Source organism: Sphaerodactylus townsendi, linkage group LG06 (assembly GCF_021028975.2).
Source record: "Sphaerodactylus townsendi isolate TG3544 linkage group LG06, MPM_Stown_v2.3, whole genome shotgun sequence".
Lineage (NCBI taxonomy): Eukaryota > Metazoa > Chordata > Lepidosauria > Squamata > Sphaerodactylidae > Sphaerodactylus > Sphaerodactylus townsendi.
Genome location: NC_059430.1, coordinates 127,432,418 through 127,448,661, shown reverse-complemented (window position 1 = coordinate 127,448,661; position 16,244 = coordinate 127,432,418). Strand labels below are relative to the sequence as shown.

Here is a 16,244-nt window from a genome sequence, read left to right as displayed (position 1 = left end):
GCGGGTGAGCAGTGAGCAAGGTGAGTGGGTGAGCAGCTGAGCAGCAGTGGCGGCGGCCAAATGCGCCCCCATATGACCCAGGGAGCCTGGGTTTCAAACTCCCTCATGTATACCTGAGTGCATGCACTGGTCACAGCTTGCTGATGTTTACCTTCAGTCACACAGCGAAGACCCCTGTGTGGTGGGGGCAGCTGCTGCCATAGAAATGTTTTCAAAAATCTGCACCCGATACTAAATACCAAAATGCTTTTGTGTCATTATTTAGAGAGCCATTTAGCGACAGTTGCCAGTGATGCTGTTCCCATTGTCTTTTTTTGTTGTGCCAAGAGGAGTATATCGTCCTTTTTGCAGAAAAAGTAGTGCATAGGGGTGTAAGTTGCTGATGAATTTCTATCATTTAAATACATATGTCTAAGAGACACAGGAACGTTGTTGGAGACTCTTGGTCTGGAGCAGGGGTCTGCAACCTGTGGCTGTCCAGATGTTCATGGACTACAAATCCCATCTTTTGACTTTGCCCGCTCAGTTCGCCATTTTGTGTCTGAGCTATTGCATCCAGAGGGGGGAGAAGGCCCGGACCGCCATTTCTAGATGGGATGCAAAATCTCAGACACAAATTTCAAAAATCCACAAAATTAAGAAGGGTTTAAAGCCAAACCGGAAAGTTCTGCCCAGGAGACAAAGAAGAATCAACACCCTTGTGTCCCCAAGAAACTCCAGAAGGGAAATACGAATTAGAAGGGGGGTACACGACCGTAATTGTAAAGGTGATGCTTCTGTACACTTGGAATCTGGGTTGGGAGGCGAGGTCCCAAGCAAAACTGGCATGGATTCTTTGTTAACAGAGGTGGATTCTTGGTTGCACCGGTTCTCTCAATTGAGTCATCATAGGGATGAAGTGGCAGCAGCCTTACACCCCCTGCTTTTTCAAAATGTCAGCTGCGCTACAGACCCCAAGAGGTGGCTCTGTGCGGGCGGGTGATGCTTTGGTGTGTGTGACGGACAAAAGATTCAGTACCTGGATCCAGTAGCAGACCTATTCGGGACAGCTTTACCTTTTGAGCTGAATTTAGGATGTGCCTGCAGCTTAGGAAGTTAGTATTAGTTAGGTTCTTCAGTTAGCTGATGGGAATTGTAGTCCATGAACATCTGGTCATCTGCAGGAAAATCTACTAGTTCACCAGTGGAGGCACACAGCTGAGAAGCTGCGTATGTAATGACTTTGTCTTGGCGGGGTCATAGCTTTGTACTGTGCTGGGCTTCAGATCTTGGCTCTGAACTTCTGTTTCTTCCCTGGTCACAACCTACATGGAGGGTGACTATCTGGGATGACTCTGAAAAGGTATTACATAAAAAACCAGAGGTCCATTAACTGTGGTAGCTAAATGGAACCTCCATGCCCAGGAAGAGATCTGTCTTTGGAGTATGAAGTGTAAGAGGATAAAACGAAGCGTGGACTTTCTGCAGGCTTCCTGCCGCTTTGAGCTGAATGGCTTGCTGAGGTTAACCAGAAGATGCTATTTTTTCAGTTTCTGAGTGAATAAAAACCACAAAGGGTACTTTTGTTGCCTTGTGGAGCAATTTTCTCTTCCCGCTGTGATGCAGGTGGTAAATATCCCACGGGCTGGGTTTGTTTGTCTTGGGAGAGGCTATAATGGAAAGCTTTTTTGTATGAAGGGGGGTGGGCGACAGAACTTCCTTTTCCTTGAGCTGATTGATTTGGTGCAAATGTGCCAACTTGGAGAGAGCTTCAGAAAAAAAGGGGGGGGGGGGGGGGGGGGGGGAACACCTGCCTTGCATACAGGGAGTCTCTCCTTCAATCTCTGTCCTCCCTGGCCGAAAAGATCAGAAAGTATTTGATTGGATTTGAAATTTAATTTATATACCGCCCGGAGGGTTCAGGGTGGTGTTCAACATGGTAAATGACAACAACAACAATACAACAAGGCCAGGCATAATAATACAACATTTGCACCAGGCCCTGACAATAATCCAACAACCCCACCCAGGAATGCTGCTTAGCCACTCCCAGGGAATTGCCACAGCCCAGCCCAGGAATGCCCTGACACGCCCCTGTTGTGCCCCGTAGCCCCATTGAAGCTCTGCATACAATTTGAATCCCACCACCATGGGAACCTGTTACTAAAATTTTTGGATCCCACCACTGGGTCTGTGTCATGATCAGCCCAGGTTTGACCCTGCCCTGCCTCCTACCCGGAAGGTAGGAACCTTTCTCTTCTCATTCCTGCTCCCTGCTCTGGTTGTATTTTCTCACTTTGCTTCTCAGGCCATGCCTTATCAGCTCAGTAGCCACCTGCTGTAGTAGCTCAGTCAGTGGTGTGGAATGTAGGTTATTTTGACCCCGAGGGCGGCTGCTTCACCTCTGGGCCATGGGACTGGTGCCATCCAGTAGTAGTGAGGGGTGGGGTGATGTGTCGTGGGAGTGACGTGGGGTATAATGGAGGAGAGCGTTGCTGGTTATGCTTAGTTCTGGCAACAGAAGTCTAAGTGTTTATTCCTGATGCTGTTTCATAATAAAGAAATCAACTGAATACAAAGTCTCATTGTGAAAAAGTCCAGGTATGCGGCCACCTGTTGTATTTTTGTCACTGGCAAAGCAGTCAAGATAACAATAAAATGTAATTTTTAAAAGTTTTCTCTTTTAAATGGAAATATGCTAATAATTTATATGCCATTAAAGGTTAAATGAATGAATGAATAAAATGTAATGAGAGAAAATGAAGAAGAAGAAGAGTTTGGATTTATATCCCCCCTTTCTCTTCTGCAGGAGACTCAAAGGGGCTGACAATCTCCTTGCCCTTCCCCCCTCACAACAAACACCCTGTGAGGTGGGTGGGGCTGAGAGAGCTCCGAGAAGCTGTGACTAGCCCAAGGTCACCCAGCTGACGTGTGTGGGAGTGCACAGGCTAATCTGAATTCCCCAGATAAACCTCCACAGCTGAAGCGGCAGAGCTGGGAATCAAACCCGGTTCCTCCAGATCAGAGTGCACCTGCTCTTAGCCACTGCTCTTAGTGACTACGCCACTGCTGCTCCCTTGAAGTGGCTTTCTTACTGGAGCAGCAGTGGCATAGTGGTTAAGAGCAAGGTGCACTCACAATCCTGAAGAGCAGGGTTTGATTTCCAGCTACTGCCGCCGAACTGTGGAGGATATCCTAGAGAACTAGTTTAACCTGTGCACTTCAATATACCAGCTGGGGGGACCTTGGTGCTCCACAACTCTTCAGGAAAATCTCTCGGGCCCACCCACCTCTGAGGAGGTGTTTGTTAATGAGCAGGGGAAGGGAAAGGAGATTGTAAGCTGCTTTGAGTTTCCTTACAGGAGAGAAAGGGGGGTAAAAATCCAAACTCTTCCTCCTCCTACTGCAGGCTGGAGTTAAAAGCAGCCTCAAATGTGCAAGGTATGGAGCCTGCTGGTCTAAATGTTCACCTGTCCTTTAGCAAAAAGGGAGTAACATATAAAACAGGAGCCAGTTTTGACCTCTCCCCCCTCCCTGCAGCTGTGCGATAAGAAAAGCTCTGAGGCTTTTGCTGGAATCCCTCTCCACTGTGTCTCAATAAAACACGCGGCCCCCCTAAACCCCCCCCCCCCCCCCGTTTATTCTTTCTCCAGCTCATTGGCAGAGCGTTTCTTACTCTCGTTGCTATGCGGCTTGTCCACGGTATAAAGTAGCAATTTGACCCGGCCCCAAGCCCGGTACAGAAGGGCGGATGCTTCCGTATCTCTTCGACCGCTTCTATGACATTGAAGCCTTTGTAGAATTTGGCATGAAGCTGAAAAGTTGGAACGTGGAAAGGAAGAACAGGTATGTGTGGCCCGTTTGGGGGATTTTTGCCACGTTTCTAGTCCTTTTTTAAAAGGCCTGCCCGTGGCTAGGTGAGGTCCACATATGTTTGGAGTCCTTGTATCTCAGAAGATTTTCCCCGCTCCGAGATAGGGGAAGAATTAGGACACATAAAAGGAAACACTTCTTCACACAGCATTGCTGATTGGTGTTTGGAATATGCATGCCACAGGAGGTAGGTGATGGCCCACTAACCTGGATAGGGACCGGATTACACCGGTCCTGTACCCAACTGCACTGGCATGCCAATCGAGTGCGGGGTCATGTTTAAAGTTTTGGTACTGACCTTCAAAGCCATTCGCGACCTTGGCCCTGCTTATCTGAGGGTCTCTCCCTATATAAGCCCTTCTAGGCCCCTCCGTTCATGGGGCCCGGACCTACTAGTGATCCCTGGCCCTGAGGCGATCCATTTAGCCTCTACAAGGGCCAGGGCTTTTATGGCTCTGGCCCCTACCTGGCGGAACAGGCTTCCAGGTGAGATCAAGGGCCCTGCGGGACTTACAAAGGGCTGCAGGAGCCTGTAAAAGCTGGACCTGTTCCGCCAGGTGTTTAATAAGCCGGGATGATGTCAACCCCGCCATTAAGAACATCTGGCCTCCCATTAGAACATAAAGAGGGGAGGGAGGGGTTGAAGCCATGGGGAAGTAGTCTTGGTATTTTATATATTTTTAATGTAAGTTTATATATTATGATGATGTTTTAAAGCTGTTTTTTATTATTGATGGACACCGCCCTGAGCCTTTGGGGAGGGCGGTATATAAATATAATAAATAAATACATAAATAATAGCTTTAAAAAGGGCTTGGACAGATTTATGGAGGAGAAGTAGATCTATGGCTACCGGTCTTGATCCTCCTTGAGCTGAAATTACAAATGCCTAAGCAGACCACAGGTGCTCAGAAGCACTTGGCAGCACCAGAGAGCCATTGCTTTCACCTCCTGCATTGAGCTCCCAAAAGGCACCTGGTAAGGCCACTCGCGAGTAGCAGAGAGCTGGACTAAGATGGACTTGCAGATGCGATCCAGCAGGCTTTCGTTCTTATGTTCTTATGTTTTCAAATCCCCGGGCACTATCGCGAAGTCCGGGGAGAAATCACGGGCCCGATATTGCTGCCGCCGCCTTTGCCCTGATGCTCCGAGGAGGCATTAGGTGCGTTAGCTGTTACGTTAGGTAGGGTCACATGGGCTGGATGCTGGGCCTCCAGAAGGGGGTCTTGGGTGTTCTTTGAGTGCCTTTTCTTACAAACCTCGCACATCCAAGGCAGGCGGTTGGCGCAAAGAGCTGACCGAGGAGCTTCTGTTACTTGATGCGTTAGATTCGTCCACAATTCTGTTGGTTTCAGTTTATAGGGAGGGAGGGTCTGCAGAGGAGCCTGGGTGGTATGCTCTCATAGAGTATATAAGAAGCCCCTGCTGGATCCAGGTCAGTAGTCCATATGGTCCAGCGTTTTACCTCACACAGTGGCCCTAGGTTCCTCTGGATGCTCAATAACAATGCATGGAGACCCAGACCTTCCCTGATATTGCCTCCTGGCACTTGGGTTCAGAGGACGACTGCCTCTGAATATGGAGGTTCCCTTTCGTCCCCAGGGCTTTGCAGCCATTGATGGACTTCTCTTCCATGAATCTAGTAGCTTTTAGAAGTCATCTGTGCCTCTGGCCATCACTGCATCCTCTGGCAGCGAATTCCTCAGCATAGTTTTCCTTCCTCTTCCACGCTGGAGCCGCTGGTAGGTCCCGGAAAATTTGCCCTCGAGTCTTGTGGGGAGAATGGAATGAGAGACAACATAAGGTGCTGTGGAGTGGGGGGATTGGTGGGAATTACAGAGACCCCTTCCTTTGGTGGTTGTGGGTTTTTTGGGCTGTGTGGCTGGCATCTTCAGAGGTGTATCACAGAGAGAAGTCTGCTATAAGAGAAGTCTGTTATACACTGTGTCCAGACTTCTCTTATAACAGTGGTGGCGAACCTTTGGCACTCCAGATGTTATGGACCACAATTCCCATCAGCCCCTGCCAGCATGGCCAATTGGCAGGGGCTGATGGGAATTGTAGTCCATGACATCTGGAATGCCAACGGTTCGCCACCACGGTCTTATAACAGACTTCTCTCTGTGATACACCTCTGAAGATGCCAGCCACAGATGCAGGCGAAACGTCAGGAACAAGATCCACCAGACCACGGCCACACAGCCCGGAAAACCCACCACAACCAGTTGAATCCGGCCATGAAAGCCTTCAACACCCCTTTCTTTGTTTAAATCTGGAGAGCGACCTACCTCACAGGGTGTTTGTTGTGAGGGGGGAAGGGTAAGGAGTTTGTAAGCCCCTTTGAGCCTCCTATAGGAGAGAAAGGGGGGATATAAATCCAACTCTTCTTCTTCTTAAATGGAACTGTCTGGGCTGTAGGCAGACAGGAGCTAGATCAGGGGTCTGCAACCTGCGGCTCTCCAGATGTTCAAGGACTACAATTCCCATCAGCCCCTGCCAGCATGGCCAATTGGGGCTGATGGGAATTGTAGTCTATGAACATCTGGAGAGCCGCAGGTTGCAGACCCCTGAGCTAGAGTGTGGCCGGGTGGCCCAGAGTCAAGGCAGACAGCACATGAGGCATAGTCATAACCAGTTTAGAGTCAGGGCAAGCAGCAAGCAAAGGCAGTCCGGGGTCAGGGCAGGCAGCAGGAGTGGTCAAGACCGTCCAAAGTCAAAGCACGGGCAGGAGGTCAGGCAGGCAGGCTGAGAGCAGGAGGTCAGAGGGAGACCAGGCCGATCACTCGTTGCACCCAGGCCGAGCCAAGCCCACGGCAGGGTTTATATAGAAGGTCCCGGCTAATGAGGCTTGGATCCTGGAAAAGCGCAGTCCTCCTCAGATGCCTCCATCTGGCAGAGCCTTCTGCCATACCTTGCAGCAATGCAAGCACTTCTCCTTTTATTCTGTAACTGCAGCCTCTGCCTTTGCCTCCTTCATGCAGCTGGCTCATTACTGGTGATCCCTGATGGCTCTCCCAGCTGCACAGCATCAGGCTCTGTTTTTGCTTGCAGGGAAGGGCTTGCAGCTGACTCAGCTTCCTGCACCTCCTCGTGAGGTGCCAGCTCTGACTACACAGTGTCTTCAGACTCTACATCAGAGTCCCCAGGTCCTCTGATAAGCTATTGCAGTCCAGGGGCTGGCTCATGATGCCGCCCTCCCTTATCCGATCCAGGACCCTTTGTTCTCAAACACTCGTGAATTCTTTGCAAAGAGGGCACTAAAACAACTATATTTTAAAAGAAGAAGAAGAAGAGTTTGGATTTATATCCCCCCTTTCTCTCCCGTAAGGAGACTCAAAGGGGCTTACAATCTCCTTGCCCTTCCCCCCCAACAAACACCCTGTGAGGTGGGTGGGGCTGAGAGAGCTCCGAGAAGCTGTGACTAGCCCAAGGTCACCCAGCTGGCGTGTGTGGGAGTGCACAGGCTAATCTGAAATCCCCAGAGAAGCCTCCACAGCTCAGGCGGCAGAGCTGGGAATCAAACCCGGTTCCTCCAGATTAGATACACGAGCTCTTATCCTCCTACGCCACTGCTGCTCCTGAAGTCTTTCATACCAGGAAAAAAACACTTTTTGCAACCTGGATAAATTCTGCATGGAATGTGTCCATTTGCCTTCTCCTTTTGCTTGAGCTGCCCAGTAAAGGTGTCCTCAGTGATGGTGGAGTGAGTTTGTGTGTCTGTTTGCTGCAGGTTCCAGGGCCAAACGGAATGGTACCGAGAGCACAACATAAAGCGATACCGTGTGGGTCTTGCACATTACCAAGGAGTCCCCTTGGAAGCGGTTGACTTCAGCGGCTCGATCCTCAACTACGACGGTCTGGGCTGCTTGGGTAAGAACCTGGCCTTGGATCGGGTCCAGTGGGGACGATTCTTGGCCTGCGTGTTGCACTTTTTGAACACGCCAAGTGTGTTTTCCTCACCAAGCCTTGCAAGAAAGGGAGGGAAGCAGAATCCCTGGATTCAAGCTCTTATCTGGTGAATCAGATTTGTTTCCCCATTCCTACATTCCTCCTGGGTGACCTTGGGCTAGTCACAGTTCTGTCTGAACTCTCTCAGCCCCACCCACCTCCCAGGATGTCTGTTGTGGGGAGAGGAAGGGAAAGGGAGTTTGTGAGCCGCCTTGAGTCTCATTGCAGGAAAGAAAGGTCAGATAGAAATCCAAACTCTTCTCGTTTTCTCCTGAACCTCTTACTGCTGGGTTTGGCTTTTGGTCCCTGCCCCTGAATCCAGAAGACGTCAGCCACTAATCCAGGCTGAGCCAGATCTGAGCCCCAGAACTTCCTTTTACTGTTCTGACCCTTGAGGTGTTTTTTTGAAAGAGGGTGTCTCTGAGCATGAGCAGACTGCTGTCTACAGAGAAAAGAATCAACTAAGGCTAACAGTAATGCATGTATTGTGTCAGTGCCTGTCTTGTACGACAACCAAAGACGTTGAAATGGCGCGTCCTGTGTAAATTATGCCAATTAACTTATTCTTGTCTATCCATGCGTCGTAGAATCGGTAGCCCACTCCCCCCCCCGCCCCCACCGCCTAGCTTACACAATGAGCCTTCCGTGCCCTTGGGAGCAAGACACCACTGGTGGGCCACTGCGAGTAGCAGAGTGCTGGACTAGATGGACTCTGGTCTGATCCAGCAGGCTAGTTCTTATGTTCTTATGATGTAAGACTTCAGTCCCAAAATAAGGCAAACTGTAATTTGTAAACCATAGGCCAGGGGTGGGCAATTATTTTTTCCATGGGGCCGCATAAGAAACAGAAAATATTGTGGAGGGCCGGGCCAAAAGGCAGGGGGGGCGAGGCGCTTTTGAAAGCCCCGCAGAAGCCGGCAGCCGAGGCAACCGGCTTCTGCGGGGCTTTCAAAGGCGCCTCGCTCCCCAGCACGGCAGGGGGGCCAGTCAGGCTCATCCGGCGGGCCGGATGTGGCCCGTGGGCCGTATAATGCCCAGGTCTGCTATAGACCTTTATTGGTATATTAAAGCATAATGAAGCATAGACGATTTCTGTGGGGTAAAGCACGGGCTAGCGCTTTAATCCCTGATGCCCTCGACCCCCCCTTCCCTGGGGTCGAGGCGCCGTGGCTGCAGCATTGTTACAAAGAGGGAGATCCAACCATTATAATACAAAGAGGTAAACCCAAAGGCAGGAACCATTTCACACCTAGAGGAGGGGTGGGCTGATTGCCCATCAGCCCACTGACCAGAGGGGAGGGGGAGACGGGCTGGCGCCTGGCACCAGAACAGTAGTTGATGTTAATGGTTAGATTATCCTTCCCCTGTCTAAGGAGAAGAAGGGCCATCCTGACAGATGACCCCCCTTCTCTTCTGCTCCCCTCCTCCATGCAGTTCACCTGAAAGCACTGAAACATCTGGATCTCAGCCGCTGCCCCAAATTGGATGATTGGAGTCTGAGTCGACTGCACGTCTTCCAGGACACGCTGCAGGAGCTGTCCCTCGCTGGCTGTCCCCAGGTCACCGAGAGGGGGCTGGCTTGCCTCCACCATTTGAAGTGAGTACCAGCCACTGACTTGCGCATGGGGGGTGGGAGGGGTGTCCCAAGCTTTTGGCTCCGTTTCAACGGGACACAGGCTGGTACCTGTTTGACATGAGCAGCATTCCACTTTCAACGAGACGCACACAACGCTGCCTGGCGAGAACCAGCGTGGTGTAGTGCTTAAGAGCAGGTGCACTCTAATCCGGAGAACCGGGTTTGATTCCCCGCCGTGCACTAGAGCTGTGGAGGCTTATCTGGTGAACTAGATTAGCTTGTGCACTCCAACACACGCCAGCTGGGCGGCCTTGGGCTCGTCACAGTTGTTTGGAGCTCTCTCAGCCCCACCCACCTCACAAGGTGTTTGTTGTGGGTGGGGGGGAAGGGAAAGGAGTTTGTAAGCCCCTTTGAGTCTCCGTACAGGAGAGAAAGGGAGGATATAAATCCAACTCTTCTTCCTCTTACGCTGAATCAGACCTTCGGTCCATCAGAGTCAGTATTACCTGCTCTGACTGACAGCTGCTCCTCAAGGTCTTGGGCCTTTCTTGCCCTCCTGCTCCCATATCCTTCTAACTAGAGCTGCCGAGAATTGAACATGGGACCTTTGGCACACCTAGCAGAGCTGTGGCATCTCTGCCCAAAGTGGTTCAGACGACTAACATTGCGCCTGCCAGCATCCCATGGAAATCAAGCCTCTGTCCTTTGCCTGGGATTGGCAAAAGAGGCGTTCAAATTTGCCAGGCAGCGCGGAACCTCTAAGACAGCGGTTCTCAACCTGTGGATCGAACGACCCCTTTGGGGGTCGAACGACCGTCTCACAGGGGTTGCCTAAGACTCTCTGCATCAGTGTTCTCCATCTGTAAAATGGATAAATGTTAGGGTTGGGGGCCACCACAACACAAGGAACTGTATTAAACGCGCTCCAATTAAGGCGCTCCAAAGGGTGATCACTACTGCACAGAGGATTATTGGCTGCCCTCTCCCCTCCTTGGAAGAACTCTATAATTCCCGAAGCCTAAAGAAAGCCCAAAATATTCTGAGAGACCCGTCTCATCCAGCACACTCTCTTTTTGAACTGTTACCATCCGGCAGACGATACAGGTCTATCAAAACTAGGACAAAGAGGCTTAGAGACAGCTTCTACTCTAGAGCTGTGGCTATACTGAACTCTGCGGCTTCGTGTTGATGTGTTTGGGGCTGTGGAGGAAGGGGAAAGTGAGGATGGGGTATGAGTCTGAAATTGTGTGCATTGAGGAATGCTGCTGTAAATTTCGTTGTGCGTGCACAATGACAATAAATGCTTATGCTTATTAGGAAAGTTGAGAACCCCTGCTCTAAGAACCCGGAAGGCTTTATGAACAGCCTAACTTCCTAATCACCCAGCTTCTTCAGTCCGACTAAAAGACAGTGGAGCGGAGATGTTTTCTGAGGCCAGAAGCCAAGAGATACTGGCCGGGTGTCGGGCTGAGATGGCTGGAAAACCGGATGAGCCAGAAGACGCTTGGGCAACGGGGCATCCCCTTCATTTGGAAGTTTGCGTCACCGCTCTGATCCGGGTGTGGCTCCTGCCGGATTCCTTTGTCGTGCTGCCATGCCGAGATAGTGATACCAATTTCCACCTGAGGATTTGTCCCTCCCCGTAATTTATATGACCCCCGCCCCTTGCCCCCAAAATCTGCTTTTTTTCCAAACTGGGATGGAGGATAACTTGTCCTAACACAGCTCATCGAGGCATCAGCCGTTTCAAAATGTGCGGCTGAAGGCAAGAGAGGTAAAGAAAGGGAGCAAGCAGTTTCTTTCTCTCTTGGAATCCTAGAATTCTGGGTCACTTAGTGTCACCCAACAAGAGACTCCAAGCCCAAGGAAGTCCTACTTCATACCACATTTAATTAACTTATGGAATTCACTGCCACATGATATGGTGATGGCCCTTATCCTTGGGTAGCCTTTTTTTTAAGAGCAGGAGGATTCCCAGAAGATGTCCCCACTGAAGCTTATTAACCATAATAGCTAATGGAGCCTCCTGCTTTAGGAGCAGCGTACCTCAGAGCTGATCTCTCATTTCCTGTTTCAGTTAACACACCGGGACCAAAATAGCTTCTAGGTAGGACAATAAGAAAGGATACTTCCACTTTGCAGGTCTTGATTAAGTAGTTGAAGAACTCTGTTTGAAGATTGCTGCCCTGCTTATAGGGGTGGGGTGTAGAACAGGTGTGCTAACAATAAAATGAATTGATTTTTGTTTCAGGATTAAAGGAACAGGAAGCGAAGAATGCAGTTTGATTAACCTTTTCCCTCCCTTGCAGGAGCCTCAGACGCCTGGATGTCTCCGACCTCTCTGTCCCCAACAAAGGTTTAGTTCGGATCTTGCTCGAGGAGATGTTACCCGAGTGTGAGGTTGTCGGGATCCGCTACGATGATGAACTTGCTCTGTGTGACGAACCTGACGCTCACCAAGGTCAAATAGAGAAGTTGCCGGGAGATGGCTCTGTCCGGAAAGCTACTGAGATCCCTACGTGAATGGGACAGCTGTAGGATTTCAGAGATATTTTTTCCCCTCCCCTCTCCACCCTCTGGATCCCTCTGATCACTCTCGGCACTCAAGTTGACTCAAGGAAAACAAAAAGTATGTTTGTTCTAAACTACGCCTGGATTTCTATAAGTTATTATTCCTGGTAGTCACCCTTGTAATAAATGGAACCTACACGTTCAGAGACAGTATGCTTCTGGCCAGGGGCATAGCTATAAGGGGTGGGGGGCTGTGCCATGCACCAGATGTGTGCCAGTGGGTCACGTGGGGGGGGAAATGCCCCCTGACCCCTCCCCCTTCCCCCAACCCTCCCCCTTCCTCCCTTCCTCCTTCCCTCCCAACCCTCCTCCGTCCCCCCCACCCAGAGGTGGGATCCAGCAGGTTCTCACAGGTTCCCGAGAGTAGGTTACTCATTATTTGTGTGTGCGGAGAGGGGGTTAATAATTGGTGATTTTGCCACATGATTTGTGCCTTCGTTACGCCCCTCCTCTCAGCAGTAGCGCGCAGAACTTGAAGCAGTCTAGCAGGAGGTGCACCGGCATGCGTGGCAGCCTGCGCCTGCGTGCATTCGTTTCCTGCCCAAGGACCGGTGCAGCAGCTGCATCCTTGCCACAGCCCCACCCAGGAGTGCCCCGCCCACGGAATGCCCGGGCACGCCCCCGTCATGCCCCGCCCCGCCCCATTGGCGCTACGCCACAGTTTGAATCCCACCACCACGGGAACCTGTTACTAAAATTTTTGGATCCCACCACTGCCCCCACCTACCTTAGAAGCTGCCTCGTGGGAATTACACTTCCCAGGAAACCTTGCGAGCCCCAACTCCTTAAGAAGTTGGGGCTCGCAAGGTCTCCTGGGAAGTGTAGTTCCCAGCAGGCAGCTTCTTCAGCCAGCTGCACTTTGCAGCCGGCTAAACTAAGGTCAGTGGAGGGCGTGGTGGGGGGTGAAGGGTGAGGAGGCGGGGCCAGCCTCCATTTTGCCCCAGACGCCATTTTGCCCCCCCTACACAGTGGCAGGATTCAAATAATTTAGCAACCAGTTCCGAAAGGACTCAGTGGTGGGATTACAACCATTCTCTGAACTGGACAAAACAAAATTAGCTACCGGTCCTACCGAATAGGTGCGAATAGGCTGAATCTCACCAGTGCCCCTTCGCCTCTGCTTCTGGCTTCTTGTGGAATGTTAATTTTTTTAAAAAATCGTCATAATAGCCAGAATTAAGCAAACGAGCCACCCCGCCCTTAACCTCGAGGTTTGCCAGCGAATCGACTGGAGTCAACCTTCAGTTTGAGTGATCTGCTGATTATTTTACAGACATTTTTATGGCCTCACACCTCAAATTGTGTTTAACTTCCTGGAAAGGTTCTTTGTGTTCTCTGCACCGGGGAAGTCTGATTCAAACTGAAGTGCCAGCCTGTTCTGGCAGAGCAAAAATCTGTCTAGGTTCTGTTACAGGGTAACAACAACAACAACAACAACCTTTATTTGGCATTTAAAAATAGGTTCTAGAGCGTTGCCAGACGTTTTTGAAATACAAATCAAGAGTACATTCAAAGCGCAGACAGGAAGACTATATAGCAGTATACATTACTTAGAAAGTTCTGTCACTTGTAAAAGAAATTTTGCTACTTTTTCCAAGAGCACGACATCTGTGTTGTTTAACAGAAGCTCCACAACAGAACAGTCAGAGTCACTTTCGGATTTGTCTAGGGCCAGCCTGGGAGAGAAATTCCTAATGCCCACATATCTTGGACAGTCAAGAATAATGTGAGCAAGAGTCTCCACTTGATTTTTACAGTGTGGACAAACCCGATCCTGGAGAGGGATGGATAAGTAACTACCCTTTGTGATGGCCGATGGGAAGGTATTGGATCTGGCCCTTGTGATAATCCATCTCTGTTGGGGTTCAGTTAATAGTTCAAGATATTTGGCTATGTGCCCCTGTTCCGGTATTATTCCGACAGAGACGGGTGAGCATGATTTATTTGCTTGCCCCAACAAGATATGATATTCCTGTTCTAGAAGTCTACTTTTCAAGGTTTGGAAAATCTCTCTGGGTGTCAGCATACAGGGTATAGCTCCACACCACACGTGCCTTGGATGACCCCATAAGCATGCCAGAAAGGCAGCAGGTCACCTTAACACAGGGGTGGCCAACCTATGGTGCCCCAGATGTTCATGGACTACAATTCCCATCAGCCCCTGCCAGCATGACCAATTGGCCATGCTGGCAGGGGCTGATGGGAATTGTAGTCCATGAACATCTGGAGCAACAGTATCTGGGAGTTAAGGTAGACTGCTTCTGAGTGTGGAGGCTCCATTGGGTTCGTTTTCTTCTGAGCAGAGCCTGTGCTGCTTATCTCAAGGCAGTGTGGTTGTCTGAGTTGACCGGAGCTGTCGGTGCCGTTCCAATATTTACCCACTTTGCCCCCCCCCCAAAGGGTCTTTCCAAATATATACCAGGAATGTGTACAAAGTGAGGCCCAATCCCAGATGTGCCCTTTCGAGACTTGTAGGAAAAGCAGATGTAGAGGGAAGTTTCTTTTTTTATTATCTTGAATCTTCTTGCCCTTTTGGGTTGAGTAAAAACAATCCCCATATATCAGTGGTGGCGAACCTATGGCACAGGTGCCAGAGGTGGCACTCAGAGCCCTCAGAGGTGGCACTCAGAGGTGGCACTCAGAGCCCTCAGAGGTGGCACTCAGAGTACACAGAGTTCATCATGTGGGAGGGGGGTGGGAAATCACCTCCCCCCCACACACACACATCTAGGCTGGCCTGGGCATGATCCTTTACCTGGGAGTAAGCTCAGTTGCTGGCAATGGGGCTTGCTTCTGAGTAAACCCTCCTAGGATCGTGATTCACCCATTTGAAGCGTTGCACGGTTGCTTCACCAAGCTTACTCCTGAGTAACGCGCGCCTTGGAGCCAACCATTTTTTCTAAACTAAAACCTCAGTATTCAGGTTAAATTGCCGTGTTGGCACTTTGCGATAAATAAGTGGGTTTTGGGTTGCAATTTGGGCACTCGGTCTCGAAAAGGTTCGCCATCGCTGCCATATAATGTTGAAGGCTTTCGCGGTCGGAATCCCTAGCGTGTTGGGGTTTTTCCGGGTTGTATGGCCGTGTTCTAGTGGCATTTTCTCCTGACATTTCGCCTGCATCTGTGGCTGGCATCTTCACTCTGAAGGTGCTAGCCACAGATGCAGGCGAAACGTCAGGAGAAGATGCTACTGAAATACGGCCATGCAACCCAGAAAACCCACAACACACTAATCCCCATGTACCTTGCTCGACATTTGCGGAACTTCTCTCTTTTGTGCCAATTGGTCGCGTGTGCCTCTGCGGGGGGGGGGGGGGCAGGGGGGGGGCGCATAGTGCTGCTATTCGCTGGTCTCAGCAAAATGTGGGGCTCTTGGCCCCCATGGCCCTTGTTGAGGGCGCTTGGTTTCAGAGCCCCAGGTGGAAGGCAGGTGGGCCTTTTCTCCCAGGAGGTTTGCAGCGGTGCCTGTTGACGAAAACACAGCAAGCCGTTTTGCAAGTCTGAACTGGTCCAAAGGTGCTCGAGAGCCTCCGGGATTAGCATGCTTTCTACAGCCACACAAAAAGAACTTGAAGCTTTAAAAACAAATTTTTCATATGTAACTTTCAACAGTCCCTTCCTGTGCTCCAACACTGAAATGGATCCGAATAAACAAAAAATCACGTGGTGCTAAGAGCCAGAAGAGAAAAACTGCCCCATTGAAACGTTTGTCGGTGTGTTCTGGATTTTTCCACAGTAGTGAAAATACTTTTTAAACTCTATCCCCACCACCCCCAATTTCATGGAGCAGACAAATTATGGGGCATCGAGTGGGGAAATCCACATTCAAATCCCTGCTCAGCCGTGAAGCGTGCGTCATTCTCAGCTTGTCAGATTATTTGCAAAGGTAACTTACAAGACAGCAGCTACGTGTGAGAGGTTTTTTGGATTTATATCCCCCCTTTCTCTCCTGTAGGAGACTCAGAGGGGCTTACAATCTCCTTGCCCTTCCCCCCTCACAACAAACACCCTGTGAGGTGGGTGGGGCTGAGAGAGCTCCAAACAACTGTGATGAGCCCAAGGCCGCCCAGCTGGCGTGTGTTGGAGTGCACAAGCTAATCTGATTCACCAGATAAGCCTTCACAGCTCAGCTGGCAGAGTGGGGAATCAAACCCGGTTCTCTAGATTAGAGTGCACCTGCTCTTAACCACTACACCACGCTGTGCTGCTCCTGGCAAAAAGAGGGGGAAAGACATAAGCCGCAGAAACACTCATTCATTCATTCATTCATTCATTCATTCATTCATTCATTCATTCA

At 50.3% G+C, this 16,244-nt stretch overlaps 1 protein-coding gene across 1 annotated transcript; it reads left to right on the top strand.

Moving 5' to 3' along the window:
• The first annotated feature begins 3,730 nt into the window (after positions 1 to 3,730).
• Positions 3,731 to 12,097, top strand: LOC125435529 (distal membrane-arm assembly complex protein 2-like). Its single transcript, XM_048501722.1, has 4 exons — positions 3,731 to 3,825; positions 7,583 to 7,722; positions 9,235 to 9,397; positions 11,686 to 12,097. Exons 1-4 carry the CDS (start codon positions 3,731 to 3,733, stop codon positions 11,897 to 11,899), a joined length of 612 nt encoding a protein of 203 aa, XP_048357679.1. The 3' UTR covers positions 11,900 to 12,097.
• The last annotated feature ends 4,147 nt before the right edge of the window (positions 12,098 to 16,244 follow it).